The sequence below is a fragment of the Bufo gargarizans genome, chromosome 8 (genome assembly GCF_014858855.1).
Source record: "Bufo gargarizans isolate SCDJY-AF-19 chromosome 8, ASM1485885v1, whole genome shotgun sequence".
Lineage (NCBI taxonomy): Eukaryota > Metazoa > Chordata > Amphibia > Anura > Bufonidae > Bufo > Bufo gargarizans.
In genome coordinates, this window is record NC_058087.1 from 143,525,045 (window position 1) to 143,540,116 (window position 15,072).

At 46.4% G+C, this 15,072-nt stretch overlaps 1 protein-coding gene across 1 annotated transcript in view; it reads right to left on the bottom strand.

Moving 5' to 3' along the window:
• Nucleotides 1–15,072, bottom strand: part of LOC122944485 (nodal modulator 3-like) — a 69,716-nt gene that overhangs the window by 38,528 nt on the left and 16,116 nt on the right. Inside the window, exons 4-14 of the mRNA XM_044302807.1 lie at nt 13,023–13,123; nt 12,751–12,857; nt 10,852–10,924; nt 10,194–10,346; nt 9,180–9,317; nt 6,990–7,079; nt 5,371–5,476; nt 4,506–4,656; nt 4,226–4,403; nt 1,085–1,226; nt 288–419 (exon numbers count right to left, since the gene is read on the bottom strand). Of these exons, the coding sequence (XP_044158742.1) occupies nt 288–419; nt 1,085–1,226; nt 4,226–4,403; nt 4,506–4,656; nt 5,371–5,476; nt 6,990–7,079; nt 9,180–9,317; nt 10,194–10,346; nt 10,852–10,924; nt 12,751–12,857; nt 13,023–13,123 (1,371 nt within the window). The remainder of the gene's footprint in view (nt 1–287; nt 420–1,084; nt 1,227–4,225; nt 4,404–4,505; nt 4,657–5,370; nt 5,477–6,989; nt 7,080–9,179; nt 9,318–10,193; nt 10,347–10,851; nt 10,925–12,750; nt 12,858–13,022; nt 13,124–15,072) is intronic.

The window sequence follows — 15,072 nt, forward strand, 5'->3', positions numbered from 1 at the left end:
GATCCGGGTCTAAAAGTATCGATTGGGTATCGATAGTTCGATACCTGGTGCAACCCTAGGATGCACCTCATGAGATCAGTAAACTTGTACTGGGAAGTATTTTCAATAACCTCAACTATGAAAGTAGGCAACAATCTGCTTAAAGGGGGTATTCACACAGCCATATCAGTTTTGCGGACTGCAAACCACACATCTGCAAACTACAGACACCAGCATTTGTCAAAAGTAGGCTACCATTTATAACCTGGAAACAGTATTTTTGTTTTACACATTATATAGTTCTCTACCTTTATATTTGCCGGGTAAGACATCCTCAAAAGTGAAAGTCACCCCTTCTGATTTGCTGGAGACCTGGACAGAACGCTTCTCTCTGTGCCGGCTCACTGACTGCAATGTCACAGTCAGATCCCCACAAGCATCTAAAGAATCAGAAAGACATTGCATATTTTAATATACTGACAAGAAAACGAAAGTCTACAAAACAAACTACAAAAATGTTTGAACATAAAAAAAAAAAAGTTCAAATGGTTTTCCAAGACTTATAGGACATCCGTATCTGATCAGTGGAGGTCCTTTACCAGGAACCCCTGTCGATCAGCTTTTTGAGAAGGCACCGACGCTCCTGTGAGCAGCGCGGCCTTCTCAGTGCTTAACAATGAACTGGCCGGTCACTGGCCTAGGAAAAGCTGAGAGAAGGCCACGCCGCTGCCTTCTCAAACAGCTAATTGTCGGGGGGTCCCGGGTGATCGGTCAAAAGTTCTAAAGTCTCAGAAAACCCCTTTAAACTGAATTTATTATTGTTTAATTACATGTATGAATAAAAGTCCATAACTTTCCCAGATGTGAATAGATATAGCCATGCGTGACCACCTCTCCATTCACAGCAGCAACAAGATGGTGGCCCATTCTCAAGAAAGGTGTGAAACACACCTATTGGACAGTAATGGCATATTCTGTGGATATGCCATAGGTGCTGAGATGGGAGAACCTCTTTAAATACTGCAGACAGTGCAGAATGTTCATTGGCTAGATCACTAAAATGCTCTAAAAACCATCTACTGACACTATGCAAAATTAAACATACCGAGACAAGATACTTTGCCCGAAACAGAAGCCACAAATTGGGAGAACGACACATCCATCACAGGTTTGTCTGTCACAGTCACAGGGAACACATATGGTTTTAATGCCAGTCCGGCTTTAGCCTCAGGTTCTGGAATGGAGACCTGAAAAAGAGACATTATCTTCAATATTAGGATCAAGACTTCCTATCATAACCTGTATAATGGCATCTTGAAGGAGTTGTCCCAAGATACTAAACCATCACCAATCCTGTGGATCTAATGGGTGGGGCTCGGACCACTGATCACAAGAACGGGGGTTCGGAGTCCCCAGAATGAAAGAAGCAGCAGGCTGCGCTTGGGTATTGCCACTGCATTGACTCTGTGGGACTGCCTGATACACCCGAGTACTAAGCTTAGTACTCGGGTGTATCAGGCAGTGTATAAGGGACTAAGCCCTTTACAGGGAGTGCAGAATTATTAGGCAAGTTGTATTTTTGAGGATTAATTTTATTATTGAACAACCATGTTCTCAATGAACCCAAAAAACTCATTAATATCAAAGCTGAATATTTTTGGAAGTAGTTTTTAGTTTGTTTTTAGTTTTAGCTATTTTAGGGGGATATCTGTGTGTGCAGGTGACTATTACTGTGCATAATTATTAGGCAACTTAACAAAAAACAAATATATACCCATTTCAATTATTTATTTTTACCAGTGAAACCAATATAACATCTCAACATTCACAAATATACATTTCTGACATTCAAAAACAAAACAAAAACAAATCAGTGACCAATATAGCCACCTTTCTTTGCAAGGACACTCAAAAGCCTGCCATCCATGGATTCTGTCAGTGTTTTGATCTGTTCACCATCAACATTGCGTGCAGCAGCAACCACAGCCTCCCAGACACTGTTCAGAGAGGTGTACTGTTTTCCCTCCTTGTAAATCTCACATTTGATGATGGACCACAGGTTCTCAATGGGGTTCAGATCAGGTGAACAAGGAGGCCATGTCATTAGATTTTCTTCTTTTATACCCTTTCTTGCCAGCCACGCTGTGGAGTACTTGGACGCGTGTGATGGAGCATTGTCCTGCATGAAAATCATGTTTGTCTTGAAGGATGCAGACTTCTTCCTGTACCACTGCTTGAAGAAGGTGTCTTCCAGAAACTGGCAGTAGGACTGGGAGTTGAGCTTGACTCCATCCTCAACCCGAAAAGGCCCCACAAGCTCATCTTTGATGATACCAGCCCAAACCAGTACTCCACCTTCACCTTGCTGGCGTCTGAGTCGGACTGGAGCTCTCTGCCCTTTACCAATCCAGCCACGGGCCCATCCATCTGGCCCATCAAGACTCCCTCTCATTTCATCAGTCCATAAAACCTTAGAAAAATCAGTCTTGAGATATTTCTTGGCCCAGTCTTGACGTTTCAGCTTGTGTGTCTTGTTCAGTGGTGGTCGTCTTTCAGCCTTTCTTACCTTGGCCATGTCTCTGAGTATTGCACACCTTGTGCTTTTGGGCACTCCAGTGATGTTGCAGCTCTGAAATATGGCCAAACTGGTGGCAAGTGGCATCTTGGCAGCTGCACGCTTGACTTTTCTCAGTTCATGGGCAGTTATTTTGCGCCTTGGTTTTTCCACACGCTTCTTGCGACCCTGTTGACTATTTTGAATGAAACGCTTGATTGTTCGATGATCACGCTTCAGAAGCTTTGCAATTTTAAGAGTGCTGCATCCCTCTGCAAGATATCTCACTATTTTTGCCTTTTCTGAGCCTGTCAAGTCCTTCTTTTGACCCATTTTGCCAAAGGAAAGGAAGTTGCCTAATAATTATGCACACCTGATATAGGGTGTTGATGTCATTAGACCACACCCCTTCTCATTACAGAGATGCACATCACCTAATATGCTTAATTGGTAGTAGGCTTTCGAGCCTATACAGCTTGGAGTAAGACAACATGCATAAAGAGGATGATGTGGTCAAAATACTCATTTGCCTAATAATTCTGCACTCCCTGTAATATTTAGCGTGTAACAGAACCACAGCAGACAAATAGATTAATGACGCATTTCTGACACTGCTCAACAGAAAAAATAAATCCTCAGTATGGAGATTTGTAGCACATTTTAATAAAGTCTGATAGAAATCTCCAAAGGAAAACTCTACTGGAAAATCTCGGAGGAACTCCCGATACAGACTGCAAGTTAGGCTAGTTTCGCACCTCTGGTGTTTAACTACAGCGTGCTGTTCCGGCAGACAAACGGAAAGTCATCCGGACAAAAAGCGCAGCATGCAGGACACTAGACTAAAACTGAATAACCTAGTGGCTGTGGAGAGGGTATAGCCCACCTGGGCGGAGCCAACTTTTCTGTTATCTAGTGTCGCCTCATAGTGGTAGGTGGGCATATACCCATGGTGCTGTGTCCCCCAATGCCATTCACGAGAAAGGTCATCATTATCACATCGGAAGGGGTCTAAATCCCAGCACCCCCACTGATCAGCCGTTTCAGGGAGCCGCTGTGTTCTCCAGAGCCCTAGTGAGATCTGTGGGCTTCCGGCAGCTTTCCAAGCACAGCGCTGTACATCTTATATCAGCTGTGCTTGGTATTGCAGCTCAGCCCCTATTGACGTAAATGGAGTTGAGCCGCAACTAGGCCATGTGAACGATGTACTGTGACGTCGCTGGCCTAGGAAGGGGCCACAGTGCTCATGGAGCACCCAGCCTTTAACAGCTGATCAGCAGAGGTCCTGGGTGTCGGACTCCCGCAGATCTGATATTGATGACCTATCTTGAGCATAGGTCATCTATATGTTTTCATAGATAACTCCTTTAAAAGCTGCACATTTACAATGTAGTAACAGGGTGCTCTTTAGTATCTGTGCCCATTCTATAGTCTAAATGGAGAGGCAGCACACAAACTCACCCACTCCCAAGACCTGGTTCTCATGATCAGCAGGGGTGGCAGTATTGCCCCTAGCAATCACCCTGTAGGAAAATCCCTTTAACAATCACTTCATACCACGCCTGCGAGTCCTCACATGACTGGTCTACTGATCACGGCATGCTATGGGTGGTATTAGCACCAGCTGTCCATTTCTCTTCGGCACAGATGGTAAAAACTACCATATGTATAGAGCTATATCTTGTGCTGCTTCACCTGTATATTGTACGATCCTCTTCTAGCCTGGAAGCAGAAGGCTCCATGAGAGTCGGACTCCGTTGTCAGGACTGACATCCTGTCTTTGTCTTGCGATGTCAGCGTGACTTTATATTTACTCATCGTCTTCATACTTTCAGGAAAATGTGTGATAGAAATATCTCCGCACACACTGAATCTGGAAAAGAGAAAAAAATAAATAAAAATTATTACCCAAGTGACTTTGGGTCTATGCATCTCAGCCCGTAATTCCCGTAAATTCCCAGGATGTCTTATTTACCTCGCTGCCACAATATCAGCAAGCTGTGGCGTGTTTGGCGCAATCTTCACCGTGAGCGTATCAAAGAATACATGTTCCTTCCGCGCATCAATGCTGTATGTACCCGCAGTCATGTTCTCCAGACGGAAGGATCCATCAGCATTGGTCATAACTATGTAAAGAGTAAAAAAAAGTCTAGGGCACTCGGAAATTCACCTTCTGCCCTACTAGAGCCAAAAGGCACATATTATACGAATGAGCCTCAATAAGGAGTTATCCTGAATCTGCCTTTTAGGGCCAAGTGAAAAATTATGTCACTCAGCGAACGGTGACTTATTTTATAGAGGAAGGGGCACTTCCATGCTGTACTTTTATGGAATCACTAGTCTGACCTCTGTAACCCCCCCTGCCAAACCCAAAAACAAAGAGATGGGGTTGACTTGGCCATATTCCCTTCTCGGGGGTCCTTGTGTGTGGAGAACCAGTACAGCTGCATTCAAATTAACAGGAATAAGCCAAAAGGATTTTGTTCTCTTCGTTCCTGGGGGGGGTATCAGAGTGATTAAAGAGGTTTTCCATAGAACAACGCATCACCCTGTCTACATGATAAGGGCCTAATAAGTAGGGGTCAGAAAGCTGGCAGGACCACAGAGTTGAATGGAACGGCAGTCAAGATGTGTGACCTCGGCTCCATTCAAATGAGGGAGCAGGGACCCCTACCAATCACTAGACAAGAGGAGTCCGGGCAAACAGGCCCCCACTGTTCGGGAAGGGATGGATATTCTTTCCTACTGCACCTCAGCTCAAAACTGCCATGGGCATGATGCCCTTTTCTGCCTTCTTAATAGTAGGCCCACCCAGACATAGTGAAGAGCCTTGCCATTACCATTCATCTGGTTGTTAAGTGTAACCACAGCATCCGCCACACCTTCACCATCTGGCCCATTCAACACACGTCCTGTGACAGAAAATCCCATGACGTGAAAGATCGGCTGCAATAAAGGAAGGCAAAAAATAGGTTTATTTCCCAAAGACTGGCAGAAAAAAGGCCATATGATATTAACAAAGTCACAATAGCACATCATAAAGCAGGCATGCTCAACCTGCGGCCCTCCAGCTGTTGTAAAACTACAACTACCATCATTCCCAGATAGCCTACAGAAGGGCATGGTGGGAGTTGTAGTTTTATTACAGCTGGAGAGCTGCAGGTTGAGCATCCCCGTCATAACGGTTACACCAATGTCTAAATACTCAATACTAAGGGTGCATAAAAGTTTGGGTTCTCCAGGCTACAGATAATGATGGAAAGGTCAATATCAGATTGGCGGCGATGGACACCCATCGATCAGCTGTTCCCGCCTGCAGCTGCACAGGGGGGACCAACACTCTAAGGCCCCTTTTAGACTAGCTCCCGTCCTGACCTCCCAGCACTGATGGGGTCACATAGCATTATAGTGATTTATGATGCCATGTAACCCTTAAAATTCTGGAATGTATTGGATAACACTGAAAGCATTAAGTCATTGTCAGCTAAATTAATATAATGCTATGTGACTCAGGCAGTGCTGGAAATTCAGGCCGGATGCCTCGCTGCAAGTCCGCAGCAAGACCCTCGCTTGTCTGAAAGGGGCCTAAGGGGTGGAAGCAGGAGGCTCGCCACGCTGCATAGCTTCTGGCGCTGTGACAACCCGAAACAACTAATCTGTGGAGAGGCTCGTCGTCCGATCCCTGAGGACAAGGTCATCAAACCCCTTAAAGAAAGAGTTACTTTGCTAAAAATTGCATACTACACAATACAGCCAAATGCTATTAACCCTGAAACAGTCAGAAAACATTAAATAAACACACTCTTAAGAGTGGCGGTCCTCCAGAAAGACGCACGTAAACTACAACTATATGAAAAAGTATTTACCCCTGCTCAAGTCCCGTTATACTGTCGATTTCCAATCCTTAAGATTTCTCTCAAAATGATTAACCCTTTCCACTTGGCATATGGATATCACATGGGGAGGAGGGTTCCTGTGTGGGTCACCACTGAGGACAGCTGCTCGGTCATTCATTTGAATGGCCACCATGTAAGACCTCTGATGGCAACATATTCTGTACGCTTTTGCCGTTTCCATCAGAGGTGCACATTGGGAGGGTTTCCGGCTGCATACCTTCGGTGAATACAACGGCATCTGTCACCCACAGGCCATATATGATTTACTTTGTTACTAGATGCTTCTGTATAAAAATAGTGCACAAAACTGCAGAGGAATTGGGTGGATTGGGGCCTATGGAACGACAGTCCGCCGATTGATGGAACGGCTTCTATTTATAAGGAGATGCTATAATGAAGGGTTAAAATTAGGTAGGTAGAGGCATCTACAGTTCTTTGGATGTCAGAAGTTTGGCGACTTACTGGATAAGTTGGAGCAACGCTGTAATAATTATATTAGGGACAGCCACTGTAAGAGGACGAAATAAACCAGACGTATGTGCTAATATAGATTGTTATGCTACCTGTAACTTAAGGCTGTCGTGTACTACAGTGAAATCCATCCTGGATGGTGCAACGTCAAATGTAATCCTCTCCCCCCTGTAAAATGGGATCTAGAAAAATAAAAATGCAGGAAGGAGTTAAAAGTGCATGCATGAAAAGAACATTCAAATCGAGTCCATGAAAGGTAATGGCATGGCTGACTCTGGAACATGAACAACACACACACGTATCCCATCTACACAACACACGACTGCATTAGGCCGCTTTCACACTAGCATTTTGGTTCAAAACAGATCAGTTTCGCCCTAACGCGATCTGAATGGAAAAGGATCCGCTCAGAATGCATCAGTTTGCCTCCGTTGCGTCTCCATTCCGCTCTGGAGGCGGACACCAAAACGACGCCTTAAGAGGTTTTCTGTCCGTCCTGGGATGCGGAGCGAGAGGGATCCATCCTGGCACACAATGCAAGTCAATGAGGATGGATCCGTTTTCTCTGACACAATAGAAAACGGATCCGTTCCCTATTCACTTTCAATGGAGTTCATGACGGATCCATCATGGCTATAGAAGACATAATACAACCTGAGCCATTTATGACGGATGCATGCGGTTGTAGTATTGCAACGGAAGCGTTTTTTTGCAGATCCATGACGGATCCACAAAAAAAAAAAAAAAAGCTAATGTGAAAGTAGCCTTAATTGTAGAAGCCGGACAGTTCTCGGATGTGTGGCTAATAAAAACCCCAACATGTAAGCAGTGGTCGTTTAGCATTGTCTATGAAACGTTCATATTTACACCTATTAACAGCTGGTGGATCGGCCGCTTGGATCCCCAACAATCACGAGACTGGGGGCCCTACAGTCCCATGTGTGAATGGAAAGATGTGTATCCCTCGCTCAGTTCACATTTATGGGACTGCCACAACAATCTCAGTCAGTCCCACAGACAATGAACAGATAGTAATTATTATTTATTATTAAAGCACCATTCATTCCATAGCGCTGAACATACATAATACAGACAATTGCACTAAGCATGAACAAGACGAGTTACAAACTGGTACAGAAGGAGAGAGGCCAAGGACCAAAGCTCCATTCAAACGCCTCTAGAACTGGGGCTAGGGACCCCTGTTCTAGTGCAGTGTTTCCCAACCAGTGTGCCTCCAGCTGTTGCAAAACTACAACTCCCAGCATGCCCGGACAGCCTTTGGTTGTGCGGGCATGCTGGGAGTTGTAGTTTTGCAACAGCTGGAGGCACACTGGTTGGAAAACACTGTTCTAGTGAACGGTAGTGGCCGACTCCTTTTAAGAGGTCCTCCGGTAATAACGCAATTTTACCAAGTGCCAGCAGCCTGCCTGACTAAGCTAACGATTCATACATACCTGATCCCTGCCGCTTCGGTCCTCTGTATTGCCTCCATCTTCCAGTCCTTGCACTGTTTCCTTCTGGCACCTCATGGGCAGGGTCACAGGCTCTGCTGCAGCCAATGACTGGCTTCAGCGGTGATGTGGCCACAAGCAGGCCCTCACTGCTGAAGCCAGTTATTGGCTGCAGCAGAGCTGGTCACCATGCCCTTGCAGCACAGGAAGAAAACACTGCAGGGATCAGAAGATGGAGACACCAGAGGTGCGTGGAGGACAAGAGCAGGCAAGTATTTATCCTTGGCTTAGTTGGGCAGGCTGTTAGCACATGGTATAATGGCATCATTACAGGAGAAGCCCTTTAGGCTGAACAGCGCTCCCCTAGTGGCGAGTGCTGGCAGTCAGACTTTTTTTTTGCAGGCTGTGACAGATCCAAATCAGACTCGCAGAAATTTTAGTTCCGGATGCCTAACAGTGAACACGTGGTCCGATTAATCCTATAACCTGGCGCAACTGAACATTTGTTATTTGGTACCCTTCTCTTTTTAATTTGTCAGCTCAAAAGGAGATTCCCGTACGTATGAATGTATAGTCAGTTCAGTCTGGCATGTTGTGGTGAACGACTAGACGAGCGATCCCGTGTGCGACTGTTTCTTATATGAGGTGTATGGCTGGCAGAGCTGGGCATTAGCAGAAAGAGAACAGATTAACGTAATGAGCGAGAGCCTTTGTTGATGGAGTTAGCTAATGGCCCCCCACAGATTCCTCCACTAAGAGGAGATTAACCGTCTAGTCTGTATGTGACAGCAGATGTTTCATCAGATAGGAAGAGCCACTTTCCTCACTTACCACGCTGTAATCCCCGCTTGGCAGTGACAAGAAAGTAAAGGATCCATCGTCTTTAGAGGTGGCGTGACACAGGTATGAAACAGACTCATCTTTTCCTTGAAAGCCCTCAACGGGTGACAGATTGCAGCCTAAAATATCCTGCAGCGAGAAGTACAGCTTGTCAACAAAGTAGGAGTAGAAGAGGCGGACCTGTCACTTTAAGAAGACTGGTGACAGGACGAGCCCTAGAAAGCGGACCAGTCAGCTCTTCTGACACTTCAGCTTTACTTCCCATAAAATAATTCCAGAGCGTCTTTTCTAGTGATGTTGCTCTGTTATTCCTCCAGGAAATTTATGAATAAATGGACAAATGGTTGGTACCGTTCTTCTTGCCAAAGGGGTGGTCTCCAACAGAGTTAGCCCTCATTGGGCATCAGACCGTGTAGAGACAGGACCACCACTAGTAACATCCAGTTTCTCATTTATTCATTAATTTAGAAATAGGAATAACAGAGGAACAGCACAACACAGAGTTCTAAGAGAAGATGCCCCAGAACTGCTTTATGGGGAACACAATTATCACCAAACAGACCTGTCTGGAGGGGGTGACCGGTCCTCTTTAAATGGTGCTTGTGCGCTCCAAGGCACTGACAAACCAGCTTCCAAGACCCAGGTTTTGGGTGGGATAAGGGGTGACTGACATTTTTTAGGATAGATAGAATTCAGGACAGTAATATCACATAGATTACAGTATAGTTTGGTGACAGATGCTCCTTAAAGGGGTATTCAGGTTATAACACGTTATCTATCCTCTATCCACAGGATAAGGGATAACTATCAGATTGGTGGGGGTCCTACCGCTATATCAGGCGCTCCCATAGAAATGAATGGAGCGCATTTTTCAACCATAGCCTCATCCATTTCAGGACCACCACCGATGTGATAGTTATAACATGTTATAACTGGAATAGCCCTTTAACCCACAAATGAGAGATGACGCAAATAAATGGTCAAGAACCATCAAGGTGACTTTACCTCTCGGCTGATAGATGATGAGAACAGCAGAAACATGACGCCTTTCATTGGTTCGCCATCGCTACGAACGGCACCAGACACATCATAGCCAGCGACAACAAGCGGGCTTGCTATTTGGGCATTGGAATTTTTCACTTGTACCATTGCTGCTGCCTGAAATAAAGAAATCAGCTACAATTAAAGGGGTTGTCCAGGACAGTACAAGTGATGGCCTATCCTCAAGATAGGACATCATTTCAAATAAGATTACAGCTGGCCATACACAATAGATATATAACCCACTGATTTCAACAGGTTTGGCCGACCCTCTAATATGTATGGGGAATCACGACATGATGTCGGGAGGAGAAAAGGATCGGGCATGTTGGATTTCAATTCCCAAACCTTCTGTTCACAGGAAGATAATTCGCTGCCACAGGCTCTCTATCCTCTCCTCATTCACTATACATGCATGCTCGGCTGAGCTGATCGTATGAAAGACCCCATTGTGCTCAGCCCAGCCAAGTATGATCATGTATGGCCATCTTAAGGCAGAGTCGAAGTTCGGCTTCCCTGCCCACCGATGACCAGTTGTTATTTGCAGAGAAGCCATGGGCAGCCATACATTTCCCCCGCAGGGGCTGCTACATGCTGACATACATGTAATGCATGGACATACCTCTTTTAAGGTCCAAGTGGGGTGGGATGCAATGATCTCATAATCTCCTGGAAGCACTTTATTGAAGGAAAACCTTAAAAAAAAAAAAAAGAACAAATATAAGTCTGTAAGAAGGAAATAGGCTAACATGATTTGAATGACGACCGTTCAGGGTGTGCATCACGTGTGCGTAATAAAGCTACTACGTTTTCTTGTCACGCAGTTATGTTCCCGCGGCCGGCATATTGAATATTTCTCCTACAGATCCTGCTGAGTCTACAGCGATCCTATGTGAATACCCAGCAACTCCAGTGCAAGTGGAGTAGATTCCCATTACAACCAACCTAAGGGTACTTTCACACTTGCGGCAGGACGGATCCGACAGGCTGTTCACCATGTCGGATCCGTCCTGTGGCTATTTTTCCGTGCTGCCGGACCGCCGCTCCGTCCCCATTGACTATAATGGGGACGGGGGCGGAGCTCCGGCGCAGCACGGCGAAAGCCGCCGGACTAAAAATTCGGATATGCAGGACTTTTCATTCCAGCGGCTTTCGCCGTGCACCGCTGGAGCTCTCCCCCCCGTCCCCATTATAGTCAATGGGGACGGAGCGGCGGTCCGGCGGCACGGCAAAATAGCCGCAGGACGGATCCAACATGGTGAACAGCCTGTCGGATCCGTCCTGCCGCAAGTGTGAACGTACCCTTAATGAGTCGTTCATTTTCAAAAAGGCATTGAAAAAAAAATAAGAGCTGGAGTCCGATTGGCTGCTCCACTTTCTATTCGCATTCTTAATGGCAAATCAGCCTACTGATCCACCAATGTTTTTGTCAGGCGAAGTAACCCTTTTGTGGAGACCCCTGGGGGAACACAACAGTAAGTGTTCATTTCATTGAGAGTGTAATAAACGTGGGAACTTTACGCTCTATCAAAGTGGCAGCCCCACATCTAACTCCAGGACAGGAGTTTCCCGAATTCCCAACCTGGAATCACTGTGCATGCGTAGCTCTCTCAACCCACTTCTATGGGAGTACTGGCCCCTAATAGAACAGTACTATCCTTGTCCGTAATGCAGACAATAATAGGACACGTCCTATTTTTTTGCGGAACGGAAATACGGACATACTGAAACAGAATGCACACAGAGTAACTTCCCTTTTTTTGCGGACCCATTGAAATGAATGGTTTCGCATAAGGTCCGCAAAAAAAAAAAAAAAAAAAAAAAGGCACAGACACGGAAAGAAAATACGTTCATGTGCATGAGCACTTAAAGGGGTTTTGTCATATGGGACTTTAATGGCATATTGCTAGGATATGCCATCAAGGTCAGACAGGATGCAGGTCCCACCTCTGAGACCAGCACCCATCTTTAGAACAGGCCTCCGAAAGTGAAGAATGGACTGCACAAGCACAGCCACCCTCCATTCACTTATGGGACAGCCGGAAACAGACGAGCGCGCTTGTTCGGCTTTTTTCAGACCTCCCATAGAAATGGAGGGGAGTAGCTCATGCATGGCTGCTCTCCGCTCACTTCAGGGGTCCTGTTCTGGAGATAGGAGCATGTCCCACCTATGGTAACACCAAACTTAGCAATATGCCAATGTCTGAGATAACACAACCCCCATACTCCTAAACTCAGTAATCCATAATGGAGTATTTGAAAAAGAGGTTTCAGAACGGGATCACCCTTTCAAGCCGGGTGGCGACATCACACAGAACGCAGCGTCACGACGTTTCTGTACACGGCAACATAACAGATGTGAACAGGGTCGGGTTTCAACTTGCAAACTGATGCGAACCGACAGCTGCAAGAAATCCAGCAGGTTTGGATTTCTTGTGACTGTCGGGTTGTGGTTGTGACAACTTGCAATGCGACCTTATTCACTTATATTCACATTTACTTTATTTTATGGACAACTTACTTCCCGCCAGGTTGAGTAACCGTTGTCTGAAAGCTGCCTCCACTCCCTGCTCTTCGCATGGTGACATGAACTCCACCTGGACCCAAATTCTGGTTCCGGCTAAGCACCTGGAAATAATTTATTCAGATTTAAATGGGCAATCTTAAAAAAAATAAAAAATAATGAGAAAATGTACAAAAATCTAAGCATTTACAGAAGAAAATCAGGCGATACCAGCAGTGACCCCACATCACATCAGCCTTCACCATTAAAACGAGCAGTATTTTCCATACCTTCCCACTGACTGAAAACCCAGTAAATACAAAATTGACATCTTCCCCTTTTGTACAGATGTCGTTCACTCCATCCACGTGAAGAGGGACGCTGGTTGGCTCTGCATATAAGAAACAAAACATAAAAAAAACTACTTCTACCACTGGGCTTAAAGAGGACCGGTCATCAAAAAGTGCAATCAATCCGCAGACAGCATGTTATAGAGCAGGAGGAGCTGAGCAGATTGATACATAGTTTTATAGGAAAAGGTTTAGTAAAACCTGTAATTTATAGTTATATCTTTATCGTTTTTCTACCTCCTGTGAACAGCTATCGGTACAAGGAGGAGGAGTTATCAGTGACTGACAGCTCTCTATACACACAATGTTATTGATCAATAACAGAACAAGGGCAGACTCCGCCTACCATAACTTAGTGACCGAAGATACCTGAGGGCATAGCGGGAGAACAGAGCGGCGCCCAGGGATAACAGTAAGTGCAGTGAGATCCCCGGGCGCCGCTCTCCATGTCTGTATACATAGTTCACAATGTCAGGATCGGTGAAAGGTCCTCTTTAATACACTGTATCTGTACAGCGCCACCTGCAGTTTTTTTCCCCCCCTTATTTCTTTGTCCTGCTCACTGAGATGGCCGCACATGCTCAGTTTCATCCTTTAAATGCCCCCTGAGCTGTGATAGGGAGAGCATGGACACGCCCCCTGAGCTGCAGCAGAAAAAATGGATTTTTTGTACTCACCGTAAAATCCTTTTCTCGTAGTAGGCATTGGGGGACACAGCACCATGGGTATATGCCCAGCTGCCACTAGGAGGCTGACACTAGAAACAAAAAAGTGTTGGCTCCACCCAGGTGGGCTATACCCCTCTGCTAGAGCCAGAACAACTCAGTCAGTACCCAAAGCAGTAGGAACGCCACACCTGAACCAAAAAGAAACGGAGTGCCAACAAGTCTTGAACTGGGGAACCCGACAACCACAAGCAAACGCCGGAACCACGAACAAGAACAAATGCTCCAAGGAAAGGGAGGGATCTGTGTCCCCCAATGCCTACTACGAGAAAAGGATTTTACGGTGAGTACAAAAAATCCATTTTTCTCGTGCGTGGCATTGGGGGACACAGCACCATGGGACGTCCCAAAGCAGTCCCTGAGGGAGGGAAGAAGATCGCCAGACGGCAACCTAAAGCACCGCTGCCTGCAGAACCTTACGCCCCAGGCTGGCATCAGCAGAAGCCAGGGAATGAATGTGGTAGAATTTAGAAAAAGTGTGAACTGACGCCCAGGTGGCGGCCCGGCAAAGCTGGGCAGCCGAAGCCTGATGACGCACCGCCCAGGAAGCTCCGACTGCCCTAGTCGAATGAGCGGTCAACCTGGAAGGGGGAGCGCGACCCTTCGCGGCGTAGGCCTCCTTGACAGCCGACCGAACCCAGCGAGAGATGGTGGCCTTGGAGGCAGGCAGACCTTTACGAGGACCCGCCGGAACCAGGAAAAGAGAATCCGAACGACGGAAGGGTTCCGTGAGGCGAAGGTACCAGCGGAGGGCCCGAACAACATCCAGGCAATGGAGAGACTTCTCCCGAGGGTGAGAAGGATTAGGGCAGAAGGAAGGAAGGATAATCTCCTCATTGATGTGAAACGGGGTGACAACCTTAGGGAGAAAGGAAGGAACGGGACGCAAAACGACCTTGTCCTGATGGAACACCAGAAAAGGCGACCGGCAGGAAAGCGCCGCCAGTTCGGAAACCCGACGGATAGAGGTGATCGCCACAAGGAAGGCAACCTTAAATGACACAAACGGCAGAGAGATGTCTGCCAAGGGCTCAAAAGGAGAGGACTGAAGAGCATCGAGGACAAGATTCAGGTCCCACGGCTCCACCGGAGGGCGAAAAGGAGGGGCTCGGCGAGCGACACCCTGCAGAAAAGTCTTAACCTGAGCCCGCGCGGCCACAGAACGTTGAAAAAGGACCGAAAGGGCAGAAATCTGCCCCCTGAGAGAAGCCAGGCGAAGCCCTTTATCAAAACCAGCCTGAAGAAAGGCCAGAATATTAGGGACC